We start from the raw sequence: 12061 nt of genomic DNA, 5'->3' as shown, positions 1-12061 counted from the left end.
GGGTCACGACCCAGGCCGCTGCTGGCAGACAGGTTGTCTCGTCTCAGGTAAGCAGGCTGACCTGCAGGATGAACGCCCACCCGTGGCCTCCTTCAACTGGACTCCCTCTCAGTAGGACATGCCGGGGAGCTTATGGGCAGGACACTCTGCTGCTCGCAAAGCACCTTTCCTGAGCCTTGGTGAGAAGAAGCCATTCCCAGCAAAGTCTACAAGCCAAGGCACTCTTGGCATCCTAGGAAGGAGGCCGAAAGCACAGGAAGTCCTGAGCCTTGCCGAGAGGGGCAGTCCTGTCCCTTACATGAAGGGAACTCCCCTGGGATGAAACAACTGCAACATCTCCTCTCATGGCTGAGACACTCATCAATTTCCCCTAATTCTTTGTGAACCTGTGTTTACTGCCAGCGTGAATCACCTCTCAGTGTAGCCAGTATCATGCTTCCTTCTGCTGTCTGCAGGACGATAGCCTCTAGCTGGCTCTAAATGGCCCTCCATCAGACCCTAAGGCAGGACATGGTGGGAGTGGGGTGCTCAGAGCCCCCCCGCCCCCATGCTGGCATCACAGGATTCAGAGAAACAAGGTCCATTATACCCAGTGTCACCTGCCGAGGGAGGGAGGGCAGAAATCAAGCTGACGTCCTTCTCATTCCCTCCTGCAGAACAACGTACCCTCCTGCCTCAGCTGGCAGCATGGCTCCTGCCCCCAGAGCCCTGGTTGGTGACAGCAGGTCCTCTGTGCACAGGTGGGGGCAGGCAGGAAAGTCTAGTTCTGCCCCACCTACCACCACCTGGGCCAAGTGCAGCGTGATCCCTGCTCCATAGAGAACACCACCTGGGTGATGTGGTAAACGGGAGTGTGTGGGAGCTGAGAATGGAGGGAGAGGCCAGGACTACCCTGGAGGGAGACAACTCCATCTCCCTAATGCTGCTGGCCTGCTGGAGGCAGGAGCATGGCTCCCTTGGCCTCCACCCGCCCAGCCAGTGTTGAGTCCCATACTTGACTGGCTGTGCCAGGGTTATGATGAAGTCACACAAGTTAGTGTACCCGGGACACTCATGCAGAGCCCAGGGCAGGCGGAAGCAACCTGAGCCTGTGTGTCCGAGCACTGCCCCTCTGTGGTTCACGAAGCCCCAGTGGCGCCCGCAGGTGCTGTAGAGAGCTCCCCACGCCCCACCTGGAACCTCTTGGCACAGAACACCAGAGCCATTCTCTGACCCGACAGGTCCTTGCCCTGCCTTGACTCTCTAGCCAGGGAGTATGCATGCAGTGGGTGCTTAATCAGTGTATGTTGGCTGGCCAGTGGTGCCTGGACACCTGTGTCTGTGGCGGGCCAGCCCCCCAGCCCCGCGGTGCCCACAGGGAACTCACTTGAAGTTCTCTGGGTACTCCGTGATGGCCATGTTGATGACGTCCAGTGCATGCTGGTAGTGTTTCTGGGCAGAGAAGAGGAGTGCCAGCAGGTGGAGGGCGTTGGCATCATCCTTGCACACTTTCAGGGCCTCCTGCAGTTGCTCCATGGCGCTGGAGATCTGCCAGAGAAAACAGCCAACTTAGTGACCTTCCCCAAAGCCCACACCTCCCGCCAGGACTCTGGTGCTAGGCACCGACGCAGGTGAGACCCTGGGCACTGGGGAGCAGGGCTGGGGCTCTGAGGAGAAAACGCCCCTAAGTCACATGGCAAGAGGGATCTGCTCCTCCAAGTCAGGCCCAGGGAGCCACGGCTGCCCTCACTCGGGAGGAGAGAGGAGCAGATGTACGGTGCAGCACGAAGGATCTAGGTAGATGCTGGGAAGCATTTCCGACACCAGAGAAGTGGGGGCTATGAGAAGAGGCCACCAGACCATTAGCCAGAGGCCTACAGGTGGCCAGGCCCTCTTCTTTGAACCTGTCCCTGCAGTGAGAAAGGGCCAACAGACAAAGGTCCCTCCTACTCAGAGGCTCACAGTGGCAAGAGCTTGGGCTCTGGGGTCAAATGGGGCATGGATCCCAGCTCTGCCATGTCCTAGCTGGAGCCTTAGGGCAAGAGACTCCATCTGCCTGAGCTACAGTTCTTATGCTGCAAAATGAGGGCAATAGTCATATCCATGACAGTGGCTGAGAGCATGAGACCATGTAGGACAAATGTTGTGCTGAGTATTGTGCACATTTGAAAATGTGTTTCCCTCTTCAAGCCCCCAAAGCCAGGCCCCTACTGATCAGGTAAGATTCTTCCTTCTAGTCCTGAAGGATGTGTTTGTTCTCTCACGCTCTCAGGCCTGGCAGTTGCATCAGCTCCTGTGACTCTATCCACATCCTCCCAGGAGTCTTGTGAGTCTTTTTAGAAAGTCTTGCTCCTTTTCAAACCTCAGACACCAGCCCTCGCTTGCTCCCTGAGGGCCTCTGGTGCAAGCCAGCTGGGGCCTTGGGTCCCCGTGTGCGTGGCCTCTACTTGGTCTACACCCAGCCTCTGCATAGGCTGTGGGCAGTGCCAGGCCCACAATCCTCCCATGGGGACCTACGTTTGTGGAAAGGTCAAGGAAAGGGGAAGGAGGAAGCTAAGGTCCGTGTGGCTGCCAACTTGGCTTGTCCGTGCCTCCCCGAGGCTACTCCTGCCCTGGTGATTCTGCAGAATGGACCCTATTATCCTGGGTCGGGTATCCAAACCCACAGCTGTCATTGCTTGGGCAGCCATACATGCTCTGGGCAGGATGGGTCAGTGGGCCTGCGATCCAGGCAGGCCAGGGCCAGCTTCGAGTTCACTCAGGGCCCTTGACCCCTGATGCTACTAAGATCTGGGTTCCTCAAGGAAACTGGATGCCAGGCTCCACTGGCCTGGCTCAGCCATCTCTTCGGGACAACATATGCCATTCATCAGAGGTAGCTGAATAACTAAAGATATTGAAAAATGCATCACCAAAGGTTTATCATGAACGTGACTGGCAAGAAAAGCACTGGTTCTTTTACAGAGGGCTAAAAGTAAAGTGGTCTCAGGTGTCTTTCTATCCGTGTTCCTGGGAGCAGCAAAGCAGACTGATGTTCCTGCAGAGAGCAGCATAGAGGTAGCAAGTGCCTCATTCAGGAACTGGATGTGGGGAGCCATGGGCACACTGGGGTGAGGGATGGGACAGTCAGCTGCAGTCTCGAGGTGGAGGAGGCACGGAGTGAGCTGGGGGAGGGGTGAGGACAAGAAGGGAGAGAAGTAGTGCGAATGACAGCCGGGCTGAGACAGAAGGGCCCAGAGAGCGAGCCAGAGTGACTCAGAAATACAGTGACGATGAGGGATAAGTCAGGTCAGGACACACACGGGCACCGGGATGAGGGTTTGGGCTTCGGGTGGGAGGGAAGGGTACCAGCAATGAGAGTCAGGGTGTAGTGAGGGGAAAAGCCAGGCCGATGCAGGGTTGAGCGTTAGGTAAAGCAGACAGCAACCTGACAGTCTGCAGAAACAGCTCAGTGAACAAATGGGAGATGAGACCAGAAGCCAGAAGTTGACACAGACCAGTAAGACCAACCACCTGACTGGTGGACAAGGGTCCCTGTGCTCCAAACAGGACAGGGGAACAGGATACTCAGAGCCACTTGGGGTTTCTTAACTGGAGCAGGGTGGGCTCTGGGTCAGACGCCGGGGCTCAGTGCTGGCCGGGCCAGTGCCCAAAGACTAAGCTCAGGTCTGCAGGTGTAAAATGGGACTAAGGGCACCCCGGCCAGTGGGAGGGGGGGTACAGCAGCACCAACATTAGCCAGAACTGCTCATCACCTAACCACAAGCAGATGGGGGCTGTTGGCTTCTCTCCAACAATGTGGAACTCAGCCATGTCCCCGCCAGTGCAGGTGAGGAGGGCTGTGCTGCGGGAGTCAAGGCTGGTCTGCAGTTCCCAGGCAATCCAGAAGGCCAAGGCCACCGAGAGGTCCTGCTTCAGAGGCCAGGTGTAAATACAGAACCCCAGGCTGAGGACCAACACACAATGTGAAGCAGAGACTCCGAAGGGCCTGGGGATGGGGGCCCTGGTTCTTTCCTGAAAGGGGACCCGCTGGGTGGGCGACTGTCTGGCCTCACTCCTGGGACAGACCAGTGTCCTCTTGGCACAATAGCTCAGCTGCTCAACTTGGGGAAGGAAGACGGGTCGGCCTAGAGAGCCGTGAGTGGGGGTGGTGGTCCCAGTGGGGCGAAGCTGGTCAGTGGATGGGAGGCCCCCATCAGGCCCCAGGGGCAAAGCCTGGCAGTGGTGTCCACAGGGTCAAAGAAAAGCTTTGGGGTGAAATAAACAGCTCCATGTGCCAACCACTATGCTCCCCCAGATCCTTGGGGAAAGCTCGGCGAAAGGTGAGGACACAATGCTTATTGGCGTCACTTGTCAACTTCTCGGGAGTCTGACATATTCTAGGAGAAGGGAGGGCAGAGAATAATCTGCCCACCATGTGCCCACCATGGGCCAGGGGCTTTACCGCATTATCTAACTTAATCCTTACTAAGTCCCTGTATGAAGATGTAGATAAGGAAATAGAGGCTCAGAGAGGTCAAGTCACTTGCAAAAGGTCACACAGCTAGTAAAAGCAGTGGTGCCAGGAGAAGATCAGCAGCCCCCAGAAGCCTGAGGGTTAGAAACTGTGAGGACCCACCTGTCGGACGAGGGCCAGCTGCAGGGAGACATAGAGGATGACCTGGGGGTCGCCAGGCGCCAGTTGCTGGGCTCTGTACGGGGAAAAGCAACACCAAGTCAGTCACCAATGGTTGAGCAACCATTGTGTGACATGGGCCTCCAGCATGCCACGTGTACTGGGTACTGCAGGGCAAAATGGCAGGGATTCTTCCTGGCCCCTCTTGGGAAGGTGCCCAGCTGGGAGATGACAGCTCAGGCAGAAAGCCAAAGGCAGCCGAAGGCAAGGGCAGTAGGCTGCTAGAGGGCTGGCTCTGGCTGAGGTGGGGGGGCTGTCTGGGAGGGGTAGGATTGGGGTGTGGGGGAAGCTCCTCTCTGGACAGCTGTGGGGCTGGCTGTGGCCCTGCTCTGGCCTTGTACAGAGCCTGGAGCCTGCCTTCTCCACTGTAGGGCAGAAGGGAACACCTCTCTGAGAGGGGGGGGGGGGGGGCTGGGAATGGCCTCTCTGGGCAAGAAGCCCAGAATGAAGTTGTGGAAGGGGAAGGAAGGAATGCGCCCCCACCCTGGGTGCTCAGATAGGGTTGGCCAGGATGGGACTCTTGGACCTCCCTGGGTTCGGGAACAACCTGCCCCAGAAGGGAGTTGGATGTGCTACATGTTCTGAGGAATCTGGCAGAAGGAGTCCAGGGTCGGCCCCTGCTTGGTGGCTCCCACATCAGTGCTTGGGGGTGGAGGGGTGGGGGGCCAGACACACAGGGCTCTGAGGGGGCAGCCCTGTGATGGGCCAGAGGAAGGGGTGGGGGAGGATGCTCAGGGGGCCCGAGGACCGTGGTGGGGAGAGGGGCTCAGCAAGGATGGCTCTGAGGAAGGGAGGGCCGCTGCTGGGGGAGGGTTTCCTCTGTTGCCCCCCCTCCTACCCCATCTCTCTGGATTGACGTTGGGCTGCCAGGAAGTCTCTGTGAGGACTGGAGGTGAGGGGAGCCTCCCAGCCCTCGAATTGGGGAGGGGCTGGAGGAGGAAAATACCATTTTTGAACTCCTGCTACAAGTTAAGGCACTGTGCAAGGTGCGTTTCTTGCTTTATCTCAGGTAATTATCACAACAATAATGGGTTAGTATTCCCATTTTAAAGCCCTGAGCTCAGGAGAGCTGGGGCTCAGCCTGCGTTAGGGGGGGAACAGTCCACCAGTGTTGAAAGGCTCAACCCGCCCACCCAAGCCCAAAGGCCTGTCCCTGCTTCCTGTGTGAGCTCTCGGAGCCTCGGTTTCCTGGTCAATGAAATGGGATCATAAACCTTTGCTCTGTCTACACCAGAGAGTCCATTGAGATAAAGTATATGCATGGGCCACCTCATGTCTCTGCAAGATTCAAGCCCTCCTCACCTCTCCAGTGTCTGCAGTGCTTTCCGGTGCAATTCATCCTGCTTGCATTTCAGAGTTGCTGCAGGAGACAGGATGGAGACAGCCATGAGGGGTGCTAAGGGGGTGCTAAAGGTGCCATTCCAGTCCTGTCCCACCCCAGGGCACACAGGCTCTACAGGGAGAGGCCCCATTGGGCCCTGTCTGGCAAATGCCTGCATTCAAGCCATTCCAGACTGATGCCACCCATCGCCTTGGTTACCAGGGGTGGGGGTCCACCCGGCCCCAGGCTCCTGGCATGGTTCTTGGCACACCAGGTCTTTCCACTCCATGGCCTTTGCCACCTGGGCCAACCTGACCCTCTCAAAGGCCCGACACTCAAAAGCAAGGTCCCTCCTTGGGCTTCCTTACCCAAGAGGCTGCTGCTGCTTCGTTTTTAACCATTTTAACAAATTTTAACCATTTTAACAATTCAGTGGCATTAAGTACATTCACAATATTGTTCAACTATCACCAATCTCCATTTGCAGAACTTTTAAATTATCCCAAACAGAAAGTAGTACCCACTGAACCTAACTCCCTCACCCCAGCTCCCCGCCCCCGTAACCTCTGTCATACTTTTGGGGGCCAATTCCTATCCTGCGTTTGGTCTGGGGGGGCACTCCCTTTCCCTTAAGCTGCAAGGATATAGAAGTAGTAGGTGACTGCCTGATCCATGGGGGACACATAGCTGAGCTGGCAGGGTTGGGGAGAGAACGCCAGGCTCTGGGTGGCAGGAGTGGAACCCATCTGCCAAGCACAAGTGTTTACTAAACACCTACTATCTACCGAGCTTTCTATCATGTGTGGAAGGGGATTTAAGAGACCCCAGAAAAATCACAGTGGTGCTGAGGGTAAAGGTGAATCAGAATGAACCAGAATGTGGGTCAGGGCTGGTGGCTCATTAGAGCTGCCAGCACCACAGGAGTCCCAGAGGCAGAGGTCAGCACGCACTCTGCCAGGACTGGGCTGGGCCTTGAACTGGGGGATGTATTGGTTTATGAAGAAGGCATGCCTGAGAGTGGTGAAGTCTGGGCAAGAGTGGAAATGGGACTGGGGGGTGGGGTGGGTGTGTACATGTGCACATCTATCCCAGAGGAGTTGATGGAGATGTGTTGGAAGGTGGGCACTGATGGAACAAGATGCCTGGGAATCCATTAGGAGGACCGATCAACCCCAACAGAGGCTCTGAGGCCCTGGCACTCACCGTCAGTGGCCTGCAGGCTGTAGGTGAGACCCAGTGCCAGGTAGCCCTTGGAGAGAAATTCCCCAGCTTCCTCGCCAAGGTTGATCACCATGGTGGCAAAGTGCTCTGCCTCCTCCAGCTGCAAAGAGGAGACACAAAAGTCAGTGGGAGAGCTGTGCTGGCCTTGGCACGCAGGCTGCTCAATCACCAGCATGGGTCACTCAGAACTACAACTCCTCATGTGTGGGCAGCATATCCAGACGCCAGGTGGCTTGTCTGAGGCCACACAGCCCGAGTGAAAGGATCAAAGCTGTTATCTCTACCAGTGACTCCCTGGACCTTTCCACCCACCCAGGGGCCTTGTGCTCAGGGTCATAGGGCACTGCTTCTCGCAAAGCTTCCCTTGCCTTGGGGACCTGCGCCTTCCAACACTTGCTCTGCTGAGAGCATGGACCCAGGACCACGCCAGTCTGACAGCTCCTTTCCTCATCTGGCATCTGCAGGTACCTGTGCCTGTCTGCACTGCTCAGCAGAGGGGAGCCAGGGACAGGGTAGAGGGGCAGGCAGGGCTCTGGGACTGGGCCTGGGGGAGACTGCCCACCCTGCAAAGCAAGCAGGCTGCCATTCCTGCTCTGCCTGTGAGCTCACTCCCTGACATAGGGAGTTCGAACTTTTCAGGGGAAAAAGGCCTGTGGCTGTTTTTGTCCTGGGAGCAGGAGGGATTGTTCCAGTTGGAAAGGGATCAATCGGCACAGGTCACATGTGCAAACATCATCCTACACAACATGTGACACACAGAGAGGGGGGCGTCTACAAGGCAGGCCTCTCAAGCACTCTGGGGCACCCATAGCAGTCAGGCCCCAGGGAAGCAGGGGACAGCTGGGGGTCTCAGCGGCGCTGACTCACAGCCCACGGGCCTCCAATAAATGCCCCCTCCTTCTTTCCCGGTTCAGGAATGTCATCTGCCCACATGCCTGGTGTGCCAGTGTACCCGAATTCGTGTCACTAAGAACAGGGATGGGTAACCGCCCCCAACAGGGGGAATGAACAAATCGTACCCGAAGCCCACTGCACCCAGATGTCAAGGCCACCTGTGTGGGGTATCCTCCTCCAGTGGAAGCCCACGAGGTCAGCCGACCAGGGAGCAGCGTCAAACCTAAGGTGGCTTCTGGCACCCAAACCAGTGTGCCCTGGCCTGCTCCTGTCCTTGCCTAGGCCCGTCCACTCCCTCAGGAGACAGGCAGCTCTGTGCATTTTGTAGCCTGACCACTGGCCATCGCTGGGGGCGCGAGAGGTGCCTGTAGGCTCTCCCTTCCTCGAGTGTGCGGTTGAGATGCTGAGACAGAGGCCATCAGCGTGGGGAGGCGAGTGGAGCTGAGCACCATTTGGGCGCGGCTGTGGTGAGCTGTGTGCAAGAAAAAGGCTGAGCGGGGTTAAAAATAAAACCACAATACAAGGGAGGCAGCGAGGGTGAGCTGACAGCCCAGAGAGAGATGGGTGAGGAGGGCTGAAACCCTCTGTGGCCCAACCACCATCCCTGACAACTGAGGAGCAGGGCAGCCCTCCATTCCCTTCCTGGTCGAGCTCAAGCTGCTAGCCTGGGCAGTAGGCCACCTCCAGGTTGGTGAGCTGGTCAGTTAAAGGATGAGCGATTTGGAGAGCAAGGAGTTGGGGTTCAGGGGAGGCAGCAGCTCCGGAAACCCCGCAGATGCCTGCTGACCAGCTCCGACTGGCTGGATGGCCCCGAGGCTGGAGAAACTGAGATCTGTCTCCCGGAGCACCTCGCCAGCAGGATTCAGGAGGCTGAGCCAGATTGAGAGAAAAGCACGAGAGGACAAGCCCCCCGCAGACACTGGTCCCAATCCTGGCTCAGCTCCTGATGGCGATGGGGTCTTGAGCAAGTCACTTAGTTTCTGTTCCCCAAAGGTCCTCATCTGTAAAATGGGGAGTTGCACCCCCCACTCCAACTGTTCTTCCCTACAAACCCCCACTGAGGCTTATGTAGCACCAGACTCTACATTGGGCCCAGCTGGAAATGCCCAATGACGCGGGGGCAGGCTGCCTGGTAAGTTCCCATGGAATCCTGCAAACTGACACAGAGGAACAAGCTGGCTCTTAATTAAGACTCCACTGTGTGGGGCTGGCATGGGGCTCTGGGAGCTCTAAGAGGGGCAATCGTGTGGCTGGTGTTGTCCAAGGAGGTCTCATGGCGGAGAGGGGACAGGGAGCACCACGGGAAGGGTAAGCAAGCACACAGCACCTTTCCTCCTTCCTGATATCCCCACTGCTGACACGGCTCATCTCACACATGGTCTTCAGGCATCATTATGCCTCATTCAAAAGGAGCAGGCTTTTTAAATAAACCACCAAGTACAAATTACAAAAAGAATCCAGAAACCTACTGCATTCCATGTGTAAACACTCTTCCTGTGACCATGTCCTTCTACTCGGCAAACACCAGCTTCTACCTCCTGCAACCCACGTAGACAGGGTGCTGAGAATGAGGCTCAGCAATCAGTGGCAAACGGAAAAGTTACCCTCCAGTTCACACACATCATATTCTGGATTAATAGAGCTCACCATCCTTTTGCTTTAAAAAGCGAAAACATACATCCTTAGCTTGTCCAACGTGTGGTCCACTCTGACCCCCAGGTCAGTAGCATTCCTTGTCTGGTACTTGCCAGCCTTATCTACGTGGTTTAACACGGTCTAACAATCTCTAAGCATGGTGTCAGCATTTGTCTCAGGTCAAACTCGCAAAGCTTCAATGTACCATTTTCCTATGTGGCCAACACTATTTTGATTTCTATTACCAGAAACGAAGCAGCTTTTTTTTTTACATGTGGTGTCAATGCAGGGATCATGAAGCAAAAGAAGTAATCATAAAGTCTCTTAAGTAGGACAATATGTAATATGATAACCAACCTCAAAATATGTATGTATGAGTACATATTTTAAATATGAAATATGTATTTTAAAACCAACCTATATATAAATATAAAAAATGCACAATTCCTCTTCATCTAAGACAAGAGCGGGATTCCTAAAGCCCTGGAGAATCTGGCGTGGCCACCTCTGTCCTGAAGTACCAGCGTCCTACCCAAGTTCAGAGTGAGCTCACCCACGAATAGCTCTCTACAGAGAACAGGGCAGCCCGGTAGCTGAGGACACGAGCTCTGAGGCCAGACTTGCTGGGCTCAAATCCAGGTTCAGCTACTTACTGTGTGACCCTTGGCATGTCATTTCCCTTTGCTGTGCCTCGGTTCCCTCTTCTGTGAAATGGGGATAACAAGCATCTCGCCTCAAAGGGCTGCTGGGAGGACTGAATGAGATCCAGCCATGTTGACCGCACCGAGCAGTGCTTGAACAAATGTAAACTATTATTGTTATTACTATTCGATGTAATTTTACATCTGTAATTTGTTGAGTCTTCCAGGATTTTTTGAAGTCTCAGCCTGATAGATGTGGCAAGTGCCATCTGAGTAGATGGTGATCTCAGTGACAAACTAGGAAGTGGCATCAAAGGCTCCCGTGGAATTCAGAGAGGGGACACGACTGCCTGCCTTTTGTCTCTGTCCTGATCCTTGGTCACAGAGAAGGAGCGACTCTACGCAAGGACAAGCTGGGTCTCCACAGCTTGGGGCAGTACATGTGCTGGGTTGGTCCAATTCTGACCCCAACCCATGGTCCAGGACACACATACATATAACCACTAACCGGTCACAACACTTACCCCCCCTGTGGGTAATACACTCAGATATCTTCTATCCTATTCTCTAATAGTCTATTGCAATTTTTCTTAAAGAGTTCTATTTCATAACCTACTAATGGGTGTCAATCTGCCATGTAAAAAACAAATGGTTAATGGAACTGCCCAGCTACAACCACCCTAGCTATCTTTCTCCCCAGCTAGGACCTCATGGGTCTTTTGCAATCTCCCAACACTTCCTCCTGTGGCATCAAAAGTTCACAGCTGATGACCGTGTCGTTGTGGTCACTGCTTCTGCAAGATTCGCTCAGGTTACAGCACTGGGCCCTCCTTGCTCACCAAAATACTTCTAGGGTAAGGGGTCAATATCTCTTTTATTACAGCAGCCCTGTCACATTGCCACAAAACCCAGGTGGAGAGCCTCGCCCTCTCCCTCCTTTGCGAGTCTAGAGCAAGTTAGTCCTTACCTGGCCTTTCTTGGCACCGAGGCCACCTGATGGAATGGGTGTTTCACAGCTGAAGATTCTGTGGCATAGCGAGCTTAGGAGACCCACCCAAGGTCACCCGGTTATTAAGTGGCAGAACTGAGTTTCTAACCCAGTTTCCTGACTCTACATCTGACTGTTTCTGAGCTGCCTAATTCATGGCTGCCCCTGACGGATCTTCATTTTTCTCCTCTCTGACCCTTTGGGGAGAGGGTGCACTGAAGGATATCATGCTTTTGCTTTTGCTTCCTGTAAGTAAGGAAAATGTTCCTGTGACTTTACAAGTTCCTGCATCTGTCTAGTTGTCCTACTGTGGTCCCCATGCAGATGGGTTTTGGCTACACACTCTGCTCGCACGCAGGCTGCCTTCCACCTCAAGGGCCGCCTTCTTCATCCTGCAGTGTGCCAAAGAGGCTGGCCCCCTGGCACCTTCGCCCTTCTCCTCCCTTCCTGGGAACCAGAGAAAGGTCACTTCTGAGCCTACAGAGTTTATTTAAAGAGCACCTCCAGTTTCTCCTTAGGCCCTTCCCTCAGGGCCTAGGATCTGTTGTTATCTGCTCTAGAAAATGCACTTTTTTCTTCCCGGGAAACACTCTTCCTAATTCTGACAAGCTAGTGCAGGAGAGCTGGCATTCTTTCTTTCCTGCCTCATAAACACTTAATCCATCTTCCTAGCTCTGCTCGCCCCTGAATCTGAAAAATGAAGGCAA

At 54.9% G+C, this 12061-nt stretch overlaps 1 protein-coding gene across 3 annotated transcripts in view; it reads right to left on the bottom strand.

Annotated features, from left to right (window-relative positions):
* TTC7A (tetratricopeptide repeat domain 7A) overlaps window positions 1-12061 on the bottom strand; it is a 113423-nt gene that overhangs the window by 39982 nt on the left and 61380 nt on the right. For all 3 annotated transcript variants that reach the window (XM_074331946.1, XM_019748610.2, XM_019748611.2), the window contains 4 exons: window positions 7179-7296; window positions 5957-6014; window positions 4598-4670; window positions 1367-1527 (listed from right to left, as the gene is read on the bottom strand). In XM_074331946.1, the coding sequence (XP_074188047.1) occupies window positions 1367-1527; window positions 4598-4670; window positions 5957-6014; window positions 7179-7296 (410 nt within the window). The remainder of the gene's footprint in view (window positions 1-1366; window positions 1528-4597; window positions 4671-5956; window positions 6015-7178; window positions 7297-12061) is intronic.

The sequence above is a fragment of the Rhinolophus sinicus genome, linkage group LG05 (genome assembly GCF_036562045.2).
Source record: "Rhinolophus sinicus isolate RSC01 linkage group LG05, ASM3656204v1, whole genome shotgun sequence".
NCBI classification, from domain to species: Eukaryota; Metazoa; Chordata; class Mammalia; order Chiroptera; family Rhinolophidae; genus Rhinolophus; species Rhinolophus sinicus.
This window is presented reverse-complemented; position numbering and strand designations above follow the sequence as displayed.